Source organism: Meles meles, chromosome 3 (assembly GCF_922984935.1).
Source record: "Meles meles chromosome 3, mMelMel3.1 paternal haplotype, whole genome shotgun sequence".
Lineage (NCBI taxonomy): Eukaryota > Metazoa > Chordata > Mammalia > Carnivora > Mustelidae > Meles > Meles meles.
This window is the reverse complement of record NC_060068.1, coordinates 35,885,439-35,899,117: the sequence shown is the minus strand read 5'-3', so window position 1 is coordinate 35,899,117 and position 13,679 is coordinate 35,885,439. Positions and strand designations below refer to the sequence as shown.

Here is a 13,679-nt window from a genome sequence, read left to right as displayed (position 1 = left end):
GAAAAATGAGGTAAAGGCTTCCAATGAGGGGGAGATGTCAACACATTCTCATTAAACTTCCCTCCCCAAGACCAAACGAAATAACAAAGAGAACCCAAATTACAGAGAAAACCTCCAATTTTTATGAAGCCTTTAGGTGGCACAGTCAGAAACTACTAAGTTCCAAGAGCAGCCAAATACACTGGAATCTGGATAAAATCCTGGAAGGGCCGACGCCGACCCTCTGTTGATCTCACACTGAGCACAGAGCCCTCCAAAACAGGCGACTGTCCCCAAGACCCCCACCAATACTCCTTTACCTGCGGGCCACTAGGGCACCAAACCTGGCCTGAGAGGAGCCACCACCGCCCAGCTCCTGTAGCAAAGCCCACAGGGATGATGTCTGGTGCTGATGCTGTGCGGGGATGCCTGGGTAGATACAGACCCGATAAGACCAGATCTAGGAGTGGATGGGTTTTGGAGAGCAAAAAAAGTAAAGGGAATCTCCTTGGCTTTTTTTTTTTTTTTCCTCCCGCCAAAGTAAGCTCCTGCACCATTTGTGTCACTTTTTCAAAGTTCAGAGGGTTTTTGTTTTGGTTTGGTTTTTGCTTTTTTTTTTTTTTTTTTAAGGTTGATTTGTTTATCCTAGAGAGAGAAAGCTTGCAAGAACTTGGCGGGGGGGGGGGGGGGGGGGGCAGAATGAGATAGAAAGGGAATCTCAAGCAGACTCCGTGTGGAACCCCTGTGGGACGGGTGCTCAATCCTATGACCCTTAGATCATGACCTCTGCAGAAATCGGGAGGGGGATGCTTAATTGAGGAAGCCATCTAGGCACCCCCGCATTTTGCTTTTTCAAACTCAGGACCTGGGAGATCAAAACCTGAGCTGAAATCAAGAGCCTGACACTTAACCCACTGAGCCATAGAGACCCCTCAAAGTTCTGTGTTTTAAAATGGAAGCAAGCCCAAAGTGTAAATACAGACACGTGGAGGAAAGTCTGGGATCCTCGGTTTTAAGCCTGTATCTGCCCATAATTCACTCTGCCACCACAAACACACTTCCAGCATCCGTAAAAAGCGCCGGCCACCACGACAATCAACGGAAAGCTTTCAATTCTGGGGCCCCAACTCTACTGCGAGCGGAAGCCCCCCCGCTTATCAGGTCCTGGTTTGCTGGAGCCGAGGGCATCTCGGGACTTGTAGTCCAGCCAGTGGAACTCGTCATCCCGGCAGGCCCTGTGGCTGCGTCCAGGTCACGTGCTGCCGCCGCCTTCGGCTGTGGGGACAAATGCAAGGCGGCTGCAGAGCTGGTCTGGGAGGGGTGTTTTGCCGCCCGCGGAGGCGTGCTTTACTTCCACATCGGGGAGACCGAAAAGAAATGCTTTATTGAGGAGATTCCGGACGAGACCATGGTTATAGGTGCGGGTGGAACGGGAGAGTTTGGAACAAGACCTTGGTCTTGGGGCGGGGGGAGCGCGGGGCCCGACTCCACACCACCTCGCGCTCCTCTGACCTGGCTTCGCCCTACTTCCTCCAGGAAACTACCGGACGCAGCTGTATGACAAGCAGCGGGAGGAGTACCAGCCGGCCACCCCCGGTCTTGGCATGTTCGTGGAGGTGAAGGACCCAGAGGACAAGGTGAGCCGGCCCCTGAGCCCCGCCGAGCCCTCCTCCGCTCTGCCCTTCCCCGCCAGACCGGGCAGGTGCTGGTTCTTCCCCTCCTGCTCGCCGCAGCCGCTCCACTGCCGAGCATAGCCGGGTGCTGGGGAGAAAATCCCGGATTTGCGCTCGAGGCCACAGTTGGGCTGCTGCGGGGCTGGCTAGCGGCTCCTCTCAGCTTCTTCCCGACTGCTGCCTGACTCGGCCGAGCCCCTTCCCCGCCCCGAGCCGCCGCCGTTTTCCTGGCCTGTGAGATGGAAACTCACCTGTCTGGTAGGCGTGGTTGGTGGATGAATTGTGGTGTTGGCCGTCAGAGAATTCCGGTCACTCTGATGCTGTGGCATCTAGACTTGAGGATTTCCCAGAACAGGGTGCTTCCCCAAACGAGTGAGCAGCTTTTAATTTCGACAAGTAAGAATATTAAAGCAAAAGAAAAACAAAAATCCTTAGTTGTCACCTTTCGTTTCGAAGAAGAACCAGACCCAAAGAGCGAAAATGGCAGGAGCTCGGAATAAAGAGCCCTTCCCAAGAGCAGTCACGTGTCAGCTTCGTCTCAGACCCTTCGCCCCTGCCTCAGAAAGTTCTCCGGCTTTTGGCAACTGCTGCAGAGCAGCTCTCTGGACCTTGTCGTGTTGTGAGGTGCTTAGGACTCTGTTTACCAACTTTTAGGCACTGAGAGCATGAAGCCCTGTTTCCTTCCAGCCTCATCCCCCCGTAACACTTGCTGAAGCCCCTTCTCCCTAGGTCATGCTGGGTGGACTGTATGGCTCTGAAGGCAAGTTCATTTGCACCTCCCATACCCCCGGCAAATACCAGATCAGTCCTGTGGTCTCTCTTAGAGTCCGGATTATGATAGAGTAACTTTCTTTTGGTTTCTCAAATTGTCTTTTTTTTTTTTTTTTTTTTTTGCTTTAGGACTTCCGTATGTGCTATTCCTTCTGGCCAGAACACACTTCCCCCAGCTGACTCCTCATCACAAATGCAATTCTTAAAAGCACCCTTCTCTGACCACCTAGACTAGGCCAGCGCTATATCATGTCATGTTTGGCGCATATCCTTCTCAGAAGCACACACCACCTTCACCTGTTGTTAGAGCCCTGCCTCATTTGGTATTAGACTTGTGCGAGAGAATGTGCCTTTTCAGATCATTTTGCTTCTTCTATGAAAGAGAGCAGAGCACCCCCCTCCCCGACACACACACACACACACACACACACACACCCCTTCCGATAAGGGTAATGGGCCCTAAGATCACATACTTTGGTCTGAGGTTACTCTCCAGTGGTTCCCCCCACCCCCAGCCTTCAGTTTAGTCCACTCATACTTTCCAGAAGCCAGTCAGGACCACAGCCACAAATGAGCAAACACCTGAGGCTTGCAGTGTCCCTCAAGCGTATCCTAGGAGAGGATGTGTCTGTCTCAGGGGCCAAGTGCTTGGGCTGTCGCCATATCCCCCTCCTCATGGGGAGTCTCCCTTTATTGACGGCCTTAGCCTTGAGGAGTTGGACTTCATTTTGTTGAGGGTGCCAGCCAGTGAATTTCCTTATCACAGAAAATGTCAGATTCACATGTGAGATGACTCTCCCAACGGGGCAACCAGCAGAATTCAGATGAGGCAGAAGCACAGGGTACCTAGATGCCTGGTTATCTACACCTGTGTGCACCTGTGACGGTTGAGTTAGCGAGATGCTGACTCTAATGGAAACAGTTACTTGAAATCCTATTTTAAAAAAAAAGAAAGAAAAGAAAGCATCTCCTAAAGAAAAAGTCAACCTGGGACATCATAAAGAGAGACACAGGTTGGTTGAAGAGTAGTATGAAAACAGAGGTGCCCATCCGACTGCCTGGAAAAAAAACCAGCAGAAGAGCACATGTGGGGACCAGAGCCCCACAAAGAGGCACAGGATCAGCACAAGCACTCAGGTTACCCATAAGATAGGCCCAAACTGGACTTTCATCGAAAGGGCTCCACAGGTTGCTAAGGCTTTTGGAGAACAAGCTTTCTTCACCCCATCCATTTTGGGATCAATCCCCACCAAATGCATGCGGAGCCTTAATGTTAATATCTGGTTAGAAACAAAACACCAGAATGAATTGCAGAGTGGGAGGCAATAAATGTTCAGGTCAGAAAGTTGGCAGTTTATAGACACTCTTAATTCTCTCCATCTTGGGACAGTTCATCCGGGTTAGCCATGGGGGGTGGGGGCATCCTCCCCTTCCTCCTCAGCAGCCCAGAGCCGCAGAGAATCCTGGAGCTCCCCAGCCAAGCGTCTGGCGGGACACCCATCCTCTCCCAAGTGCCGGCTGAGAAACCAGTTCAAAGAGGTCCTCCGTCTCCCCCACCCCCACCCAACCCCTGTGGTGTTGGGGGAATCAGAAGCCAGGAAGTACAGCAGGCCAGGCCACTTGCCATCAGTTAAGAGAAAGGGAATGAGTTGGGGCTAGGTTTCTGGGGCCCACCTACACCAGCTTCTTGGCTTTAAAGAAACTCTTGAGGTGCCGCATCTGCCAGACACCGGTGGCAACCAGGATGAGGGTCTGCAGAATGGACCACCACAGCACCTGCTGGTTGGTGCTCTCGCTGGTCTGCCGGAAGCGCTCCTCTCGCCACTGTGGGAGGAGAGAAGGGAAAAGATGCCTGTCTAGAGCGCCCTCTGGGGGCAGAGCTGGAAGAGCCACTTCCCAGGAGGTCACACATCCTCCCTCATCCCAGCTGGGTCAACCCAGCCCCTCACCCTCTGGTACTCCTGCTCCTTCTGGATCAACTCCACCTGCTCCACAAGCTGCTGTAGGCGCAGATGCAGCTGGGTCAGCTTGTCCTTGGCCGCAAATTCTGCGTAATCATTGGTGTGTTCGCCCAACTGCATGTCCAAGTGAATAGCCTGGAATGGGGAAGCCGGGAGGGGGGAGTCAGGGAGCTCAGCTCCATGAACCTGCTGGAAATCTAGCTTCTACATCCCGCGGCTGGGCCTGACACTGGGAGTTCCATTCCGTACACACTGACTCGGTGACTGGCCCTGCTCTGGGGGTCCAGACACCAGATCAGGACCTGGCTTGTGTGGAGTTCTATATTCAGAACACAAACGATGGGACAACATGTGCAGAGAAATAGAGCTGTGACTCTGAGCCAGGCAGTTTACTAGAAGTTCTGAATTGGGAGGTGACATTGGAGAGTCCAGAAGCGCTCAGATGCAGAATAGCTCTGCATCTAAACCTCCTGTTATGAAGCCTGGTCTTTATCCTAGGGATGGCCTGGAGCCAAGGGAGCACTTTGAGTCTGAGTGACTCCCTCCTCAGGTCCCCTTTCATCCTCAGGACCGGTTCTTGGGATGCGTCCTTGAGGTAAAGTCCCAGCCCTACTCAATAGGCACCACCCACCACACCCTTCTCACTCTACAGAGGCTGAGAAAGGGAACGCCTGGGGACGGTGGCCCTCCCGCCTGCCACACTCACCAGCTTGCCATCATAGAAGAGGGCGAACCGGATGGACTCGAGGTGGAGGCAGATCTGGTGCTCTCCTGGAGACTGGGAGGTGAAGGTGAAGCTTCCCTGAGGACCGTACTGCCGGGCCAGGAGGTTCTAGAGGAAGCAGCCTTCAGTGAGCACAACAAGCTAGCCGTGTACCTGCTTCCAGGAGATTTCAGGAGAATCCCAGGCGCAGACCCCGCAGGCCAGAGGGGTGGATATAAGGGAAATGGGATCGGTTTGGCTGGAAATTCCCATATGCCAATGTCGTTAATACGGAATACTAGATTGCAAAGACCATGGCCCTCCTTGAACTAACCTGCCTGTCAGGAAACATCCTTCCATGAGAAATGAGGGACCAGAGAAGGCCACACATTGATGCTGGGACCTTGGGGGGTGCTGCAAGGAGTAAAGGCCTGCCTCACCTTGTTCTCGGGGTCCTTCACGAACACGAACAAATTGATCCACTGTGGGGAGGGCTGGTACTTTTCCATAGCAGGGTCGTATAGCTCCGTCTTGTAGTTACCTAATGGAGAGGCAACAGAAGTGCATTTCCATCCATCCCCCTGACTCAGACGTGGTGGTCCGGGGTCGGGGGGGGGGGGGTGCGGACAGGAAGATCTCGAGTCTGAGGAGCCTGACCACGGCCCTCTGCCTCTCCTCCCTTCTCCAGCATCACTTCTCTGCCCTCGTTAGAGTCTGCATCAGACTCGGCCCCCGCACAGGCTAGAGAGAGGATGCCTTGGCCAGACTGCTGTCCACCCATTACCCCCGAGCCCGCCCCCGCCCCCGGCAGGGGAGGGGAGGTGGGGTCTGAGCTGGTGCCACGGAGCCCTATTCCCCTCCGCTCTCAGGACTCTGGGTGCAGGGAGGGCAAGGCCGGAAAGGCCGGCGCGCGCACCTATGACCACGGTACCATCGGGGATCTCCTGGATGAAGCACTTCTCTTCCAGCTCGCGGACCTCGAGGTAGAAGGCGCCCCCGTGGCCCATAAGCGCCAGCAGCTGCCCTAGCAGCAGCGGCAGGCCATACCGGTTGCTTGCGCCCTGCTCCATCCCTGCCCAGGGCCAGCCCCGGGCCCAGCTCCTCGAGCCGAGCCCCGCAGGCCCCTGCCACCTTCGCAGGCGAGTCCACGGGTCTCCGCGCGGAGTCTGCGGGGACTGCGAACGCGCTCGCGGACTACAACTCCCGGGAGCCGCCGCGCGGCCCCGCCCCCGGCGCGTTCCCGCCGACCCACGCAGCGAAGGGGCCCCCCCGAGAGTCCCCCCCCAACCCAGGCCCGGCTTCACTTGCTCCGCGCAGAAACTCGGGGAGGCATCGGTGTTGTTAGCCCTTCTTCTTGTTTGAGGTAACAGCCTCAGAGAGGGGAGGGGGCTTGCCCTCTGCAACTTACAGGGCAGCCACCCAGATGTGTGCGGAAAGAATGGGGATAATGGGAAGTTTATTACTTGGACTTGAACCTCGAAGAGCTTAGGATTGATTGGGGAAAGGAGGTGACATGGTGAGACGAAATGAGAAGCCCCATGGGGTTTAGAGTCTGAAGCAGTAATTCAAGAAGGGGAGGAGGAGATGTCGCGGTTTTCATGGAAGGGATTAGATTTGACTCAAGCCTTGAAGGATGGTTAAAATCTCCCTGAGCAGCGGGGAACGAGAGCAATTTAGGCAGGGGGACGTAGGATTGCCTAGCAGCCATACTAGTTAAGGGACTGGGGGAAGAAAAGTTATAGGAACGTGGAGAGAGGAGGCAATTGGGCTGAATCTGCGGGCGCAGGAGGTGCCAAGCCTGCTTGAACAGCAGAGCCCTTCATCCAGCGTACTTTTCTCTGCACTGGTGAGCCTGGAGGGAAGAGAAGGTGGCAAGCAAGCCACTGGAAAAGGGTAGGGGTACACAACTGAAAGGGGTGGGAGGATGAAGCCAACATGACAAAATGGGGACCCAGAAAAAGCAAATCTCGAGAAATCAAAAGTTCACAGTGCCCTGGGTAGAACAGTGTGGGCCCAAACATTTCAACAGAAAGCTATAGCCCAACCCAAGTAATGGGATGAAGTCTTCCACCACCTAGTGCCTGGTCAGTTTATTCAGCAAATACGTTATGATGATGATGATGATATGTGTGTGTGTGTGTGTGTGTGTGTGTGTGTGTGTGTAATCAATACAGGGTGTTAAGATTGACAATATGGGGGTACTGGGTGTCTCAGTCAGTTAAGTGTCTGCCTTCAGCTCGGGTCATGATCCCAGGGTCCTCAGATTGAGGCCACATGCTCACTGGGGAACCTGCTTCTCCCTCTCCCTCTGCCTTCCACTCCCCCTGCTTGTGCTCACTCTCACTCTCTCTCTGTCAAATAAATAAATAAAATCTTTAAAAAAAAAATTGACAATGTGTTTTTTTAGTTACCAGGAATGGTGCCCTCATTTTAGTGGTGTAGTTCATTGGCAATCCTAGAGGAGCGTTTTTTATTTCTTCACTGAGAATGATCATTACACAAAAACGACAGATTCGGATGTTAACAAAAGTCATACTTTAGAAAGGTCAAATAAGGCAAGAGCTGAAAAGCATCTGTTGGATCTGAGAGCTAGTTGTTCACCAGGAGAGTTACCCAGAGCTGGGGGCAGAGGTAGAAATCAGGCTTGGGAGGCAGAGGTGCTGTCCATGGTCCTGAACCATCATTCCTCTCCAGACCAGTACCACCGCTTGTAGTAAAGCATAGGCTCTGTTTTGTTTTGTTTTGTTTTGTTTTAAAGATTTTATCTATTTATTTGACAGACAGAGATCACAAGTAGGCAGAGAGGCAGGCAGAGAGGAGAAAGCAGGCTCCCCGCTGAGCAGAGAGCCCGATGCGGGGCTCGATTCCAGGACCCTGGGATCATGACCTGAGCCGAAGGCAGAGGCTTTAACCCACTGAGCCACCCAGGCACCCCTCTGTTTTGTTTTTAGTAAAATTTGCAATCCCTCACAAGCCAATACTCCTATAAAATACAATAAAAAATGAAATTAATCATGTGTTTGGATATCACATCAATATTAAATTTCCGTAAAAATTCCTAAACACTTACTCAATATTTGCACTTACCTCGTTGCAGACCTGTAACTAACATGAACCAGTACCAGCACCCACACCACACTGTGAATACCACTCTTGCATGGCAGTGGTCCATTGGCCAGACTACCCTGGGCCACTGGGGGTCAAAAGTGGAAAATGCTTGCAGCTACATGTATGTAAGGATATAGTGCACCAGTGAGATTTCAAGGTGCAGAACCCAGACATTGGGAAGGAGTTGGGCATGACTGTCCAAGTAGCACAAGTGTTTTGTTAAAATTGAACAATCGGGGTGGGGGTGGGGCTGGGTGGTTCAGTCAGTTAAGCATCTGACTTTGGCTGGAGTCCTGGTCTCAGAGTCCTGGTATAGGGCCTCATGGAGGTGGGTGGGGAGGGGGGCTCTGCACTCAGTGGGGAGTCTGCTTTTCCCACGCCCTCTGCCCCTCCCCCACCCTCATGTTCTCAGGCATGCACACACTCTCTCTGTCCCCCTGAAAGGAAGGAAGGAGGAAGGAAGGAAGGCAGGAAGAAAGAACAACCTGTTTCTGACCAATAACAAGGCTAGGAACATAAGAGCAGTGAACCCACCCTTCTGGGATCCTCCCACTTGGCAAAAATCTCATTCCACAATGACTGCCAAGATCACTGAACCTGGGTGCCATTTGTGACATTCAAAGAAGACACTGGGTGGTACATCTATGTGCCTCATCTGTGGTTCACCCAAGACCTCAGACTTAGGTTTTTTTTTTTAAAGAGAGATTTATTTGAAGAACTATTACAGCATATAAAATTGCGTAAAGACTTAATTTCTACTCATACAGTGGTAGATTTGATATAATTGATAATTTTAAAACTTTTTAAAGAAATCCAGAATCAGGGACACCTGGGTGGTTCAGTCGGTTAAGCGTCTGCCTTTGGTGCAGGTCATGATCTCAGGGTCCTGGAATTGAGCACCGAATCAGGTTCCTTGCGGAGCCAGGAGCTTGCTTCTTCCTCTCCTTCTCCCTCACCCTCTGCAGCTCTTCCTGCTGGTCTCTCTCTCTCTTTCTCTCTCTCTCTCTCTCTCTCTGTGAAATACACAAAGCTCAGGGCACCTGGGTGGCTCAGTGGGTTAAGCCTCTGCTTTCGGCTCAGGTCATGGTCTCAGGGTCCTGGGATTAAACCCTGAATCGGGCTCTCTGCTCAGCAGGGAGCCTGCTTTCCCCCTCTCTCTCTGTCTGTCTCTCTGCCTACTTGTGATCTCTCTCTGTGTGTAAAATAAATAAAAAAATTAATAAAATCTTTTTAAAAATTAAAAAAAATACACAAAAATCTTAAAAAAAGAAAAGTGGAGCCTGTTGAAATTACTCCTAAACCTAGTCAATCCTAAACCTGCTCACTTGCTCCCCGCACCTCCCATTCCTTCCCATAAAGATACATTAAAGGCTTCTATCCATGCTTTCCTGTCACTATCTCTATCCCCTGACAGACCCTGGCTCTGTCCCCTGTAGCCCTTAAGTGGTGTGGTAGAGTCACTTGTCTTGGGAACTATGGGTAAGAAACAATCAATGGCAACCATCTCCTAATCTGCTGGCCTCACCATACTACATTTGAATAGAGGGAAATCAGAGACATGGGAGGGGTTATGGGATGATGGGGCAGAGGGAGGGAAGGGGAAGTAATTAGGGTGCATCTGTGTCACTCTCTGCTTTTGCCGTCCTGCCCCTCTTCACTCCACGTTGGTCTCCCCATTTCGTCCCTTCCCTCCCTTTTCTGTTGTTTTTTTTTTTCATCAGAGACAGTGAATGATCTTTGAACTTCGAACCTGAAGAATGAGGCCTCCCCCATGCAGGAACGATGAAAAGGCTTCCTTCCAGGGCAGGAGCAGTTACTAGTTAGGGAACTTGACAAAGCATGGCAATAGAAGATGTTCTGAGAAATCAGGTTCATCTGTGCAAGCTCAGACATAAGGAAAAAGGATCTGCCCTTGGGGGGAGCTGAACCCAAAGAAGTGTCCTGGTGCCTCAGTCAAGTCTGTGCATTTCTTTAACTGTCCAGAAGAGATGTTTAGAAGACAGATAACTTTAAGGGGACTGCAAACATTTTACTATGGGAAAATGTCATGGTATTTTGGCCATAGTAGAGCTGAGACTTAGGTGGGCAGATGGGTAGCATTTGGCCACATTTCCCCTAGAAGTCCTCTGAGTCTTGGGGTCAATGATTTCCTGACTCTCAGGGACTGAGGCACAGCCTGGCTACTCTCCTGCTTTGTCCTATCTATGGGTACCCCCAAAGTACTGGGGAGCAGGAGGACACAAGCCCTCAGTTAGGGTTCAGTCAGGCACAGACCTGTAGGACAGACTGCCCAAAACCTCAGGAACAATGGATGGGACACCCAATGAGACTCCTGAGAAAACTCACCAGAGTGGAAGGATCATGTTAGAGGGACCACTGGAAGCCAAAGGAGGGTGGCGAAGTTCGTTCAGAAGAACATTGTTTGTGATATCCCGGAATTCAGCACCAGCACCCTCATGTCTAGGTGTTCTAGGGTAGAAAGCAAAAGGAAAAGAACTTCCTTGGGAATTTTCTTTGTAGAGATGGTCACAAGGAATGGAAGTTGTTTTTCCACAGTCCAGGGGGGAAGATGCGTGTAGAAGGCAGTGGTTCAGAGGAAGGGGGTGGCTTGGTGGTATTCTGGGGATGGTGTGAAAATCAGCACCAAACCAAAAGAATCCATCCAACACCAGAGCAGAAGACTTGCACAGGGCAGCTCTGATTTTATGTACAGAACATTCCACCCTTACTATGCCCAGGTCAGGATGCCTATGGAAATAATCGGGAGGAGACATCACAAGAAAACCAGACATAGAGTATGGAGATTTTGACTTTTCCTGTAATCACGTGTCATCATTACCCTTCTTCCCTCTTTCCCTGCCCCCCTCCTTCTTCCTTGCTTCCCTCTGCCTTCCTCCTTCCCTCTTCTCTCTGTCCTTCACTGTTTCTTTCTTCTTCCGTCTTGTCTTTCATTTTCACGCCTCACCCTCCTTTTCCCTCCATACTCTTTCCTTTCTCTTTTCTCTCTCTTCCCTTTCTCCAAGCAAACATCAACTGCATACTGAGGCTGTTGCTAGTTCTTTGCTAGGCTGTGGGGAGCACCAGAGATAAATCTGAAGCCGAAGGCCATATCTTTATCTCTTCAGGCTATCAGGCCGGAAGCACCTTTCTTGTGAATGGACTATTGTAATTCAATGTGGTTAACACTGCAATAGAGGCCTTGTCAAAGCACCCAAAAGGAAACAAATAAGACAATGCTGTTGAACTTGTCTTAATAGGATAAAAAGGAATTAGGCAAGTGGAGAAGAAGGTAGGGATGGAGGCTCAGAGCTGAGCTACCCCCTCCAACTTTTGTGTGTGTTCCCTCTAAAAAATATTAATTAAGGGGGCGCCTGGTTGGCTCAGAGGGTTAAGCCTCTGCCTTCAGCTCAGGTCATGATCACAGGGTCCTGGGATTGAGACCCCACAACGGGCTCTCTGCTCAGCGGGGAGCCTGCTTCCCCCCCGCCCCCGCCTGCCTCTCTGCCTACTTGTGAAATAAATAAAATCTTTTAAAAATATATTAATTAAGTAATTACCAATAAGGAGGGACTTAACTTCTGTCATTTTGCTATTTCTTTTCTATTTTCTTAAAGGTTTTATTTTGGTCCCTCTACTCCTGCTACCTTCTTTTGCATTTAGTTAATTTTTTACTTATCTTCTACTATTTACTTTTACTATCTTCTTTTGCATTTAGTTAATTTTTTAGTTGTGAAACATTTTAATTCCTTTCCCATTTCCTTTTCTGTATATTTTACAGCTATTTTCTTTGTGGTTACCATGTGAATGACATTTAATATTCTAAAGTTAAACATTCTAATTTGAATTTATACCACTTTACCTTCAATAACAGAAAAAACATCTCTGCTCCTTTAATAGCTTTATTCTCACCCCTTTTTTTGTGGTTGATATCAAACAAATCATGGCTGTACACATTGTATGCTATGGCTACTTTTTTGCTACAATTATTGATGTAAGCAATAAGCTGATTAAATCTCCAGATAATTAACCGAGTGAAAAAAGCCATTCTCAAAAGATTACATACAGTATGGTTTCATTCATATAACATTCTTGAAATGACAAAATTATAGAAATGGAGAAATAGATTACTTCTGAGGTTAAGGAGACGGTGAAGGAATAGGGAAGTGGGTATGGCTTGAATACACAATATGAGGGATCCATGCGGTGAAGGAAATATTCTGTGTCTTGACTGTATCAATGTCAATATTCTGGTTGTAACATTGCATTATACTTGAGCAAAATGTTACCATGGAAGAAACTGGGTAAAGGGTACACTAAATCACTCTGCATTGTTTTTGTAATTGCATGTGAATCTATAATTATCTCAGTGTAAAAAGTTTAATTTTAAAAAATATTAAGGGGTGCCTGGGTGGCTCAGTGGGTTAAGCCTCTGCCTTCTGCTCAGGTCATGATTTCAGGGTCCTGGCATCGAGGCCCACATCAGGCTCCCTGCTCTGCGGGAAGTCTGTTTCTCCCTCTCTCACTCCCCCTGCTTGTATTCCCTCTCTCTGTCAAATAAATAAAATATTTTTTAAAAGAGAGAGATTTTTTAAAATAGCACTAAGAAAAACAAGAAAACAAATGACCAACAAAAAAAAAATGCTCCATATCCAAGGAAATAAAAATTAAGAGAATAGTGAAATACAACTTCTCATTCAACTATTATGCAAGATTAAAAAGGTTGAGAACCTTTGTCCAGGGTGTGGGGAAGTAAGCCCCAAAACACTGCCTGTGAGAATGTAAATTGGTATGAAGCTTGAAAGGGCAATTTATAAGAAAAAAAAACCACACAAAAAAACTATGTCCTACAGTAATGCTTTTAAAAAAACACAAATGAACACAAATTTTTATTGCAGCAATATATATGAGAGCAAATAATTAGGGGAAAGAAATCTTAACCACTTTCATCACAGGAATGGTTAAAAAAAACAAGATGGTGTTATATTGTTGCTTTTAAGAATAAGGTAAAGACGTCCAATGAGGGGGAAATGTCAACACATCCTCATTAAATTTCCCTCCCCAAGACCAAACGAAACAACAAAGAGAACCCAAATTAGAGAGAAAACCTCCAACTTCGATGAAACCCTGAAGTAGCACAATCAGAAACTGCCAAGTCCGAAGAGCTTCCAAAATACACCGGGATATGGATAAAATACACGAAGGACACGAAGGTCACACTCAGACCTCTGCTGATCTCACACTGAGCGCAGAGCCCTCCAAAACGCGGCGGCTCTGCCCTCAAGACCCCCACTGATACTTCTTCACCTGCGGACCACTGAGGCACCGAACCACGTTCCAGAGAGGAGCCACCTCGGGCGAGCTCTGCAGAAAGGCCCGGGTGGATGATGTCTGGGGCCGATGTGGGAAGGAGGCGGGGCGGGGGATGGGGGGAGGGATGCCTGGGACCATACAGACCAGATCAGACCAGATCTAGGAGTGGATGAA

General features: G+C 49.6%; 2 protein-coding genes across 5 annotated transcripts; one reads left to right on the top strand and one right to left on the bottom strand.

Annotated features, from left to right (window-relative positions):
* Window positions 1-738: 738 nt before the first annotated feature.
* Window positions 739-5,997, top strand: LOC123939116. Of its 3 annotated transcripts, none has more exons than XM_046001033.1 (3): window positions 739-1,397; window positions 1,516-1,616; window positions 5,776-5,997. In XM_046001033.1, exons 1-3 carry the CDS (start codon window positions 932-934, stop codon window positions 5,830-5,832), a joined length of 624 nt encoding a protein of 207 aa, XP_045856989.1. In that variant the 5' UTR covers window positions 739-931; the 3' UTR covers window positions 5,833-5,997. The 3 variants fall into 3 exon arrangements, with proteins under 3 accessions (XP_045856989.1, XP_045856990.1, XP_045856988.1); XM_046001034.1 differs by lacking the exon at window positions 5,776-5,997 and adding an exon at window positions 1,713-1,835; XM_046001032.1 differs by lacking the exon at window positions 5,776-5,997 and having other exon boundaries at window positions 742-1,397; window positions 1,516-1,733.
* Window positions 1,934-7,409, bottom strand: LOC123939115 (transmembrane emp24 domain-containing protein 9-like). Of its 2 annotated transcripts, XM_046001030.1 has the most exons (6): window positions 6,004-7,409; window positions 5,528-5,628; window positions 5,091-5,216; window positions 4,373-4,519; window positions 4,102-4,247; window positions 1,934-2,032 (listed from the first exon to the last, which is right to left on the bottom strand). In XM_046001030.1, exons 1-6 carry the CDS (start codon window positions 6,155-6,157, stop codon window positions 1,948-1,950), a joined length of 759 nt encoding a protein of 252 aa, XP_045856986.1. In that variant the 5' UTR covers window positions 6,158-7,409; the 3' UTR covers window positions 1,934-1,947. The 2 variants fall into 2 exon arrangements, with proteins under 2 accessions (XP_045856986.1, XP_045856987.1); XM_046001031.1 differs by lacking the exon at window positions 1,934-2,032 and having other exon boundaries at window positions 2,043-4,247; window positions 6,004-7,404.
* Between the last annotated feature and the right edge of the window lie 6,270 nt (window positions 7,410-13,679).

Bases quoted from the DNA above. Each gene is read 5' to 3' on its own strand.
- LOC123939115 (XM_046001030.1), bottom strand. From the start codon at position 6,157: ATGGAGCAGGGCGCAAGCAACCGGTATGGCCTGCCGCTGCTGCTAGGG. The intron at 5,629-6,003 runs GTGCGCGCGCCG...CCTCTCCATTAG, and splicing joins CGATGGTACCGTGGTCATAG to GTAACTACAAGACGGAGCTA. The intron at 5,217-5,527 runs GTGAGGCAGGCC...TGCTTCCTCTAG, and splicing joins TGAAGGACCCCGAGAACAAG to AACCTCCTGGCCCGGCAGTA.
- LOC123939116 (XM_046001032.1), top strand. From the start codon at position 932: ATGGAAGCAAGCCCAAAGTGTAAATACAGACACGTGGAGGAAAGTCTG. The intron at 1,398-1,515 runs GTGCGGGTGGAA...TACTTCCTCCAG, and splicing joins GGACGAGACCATGGTTATAG to GAAACTACCGGACGCAGCTG.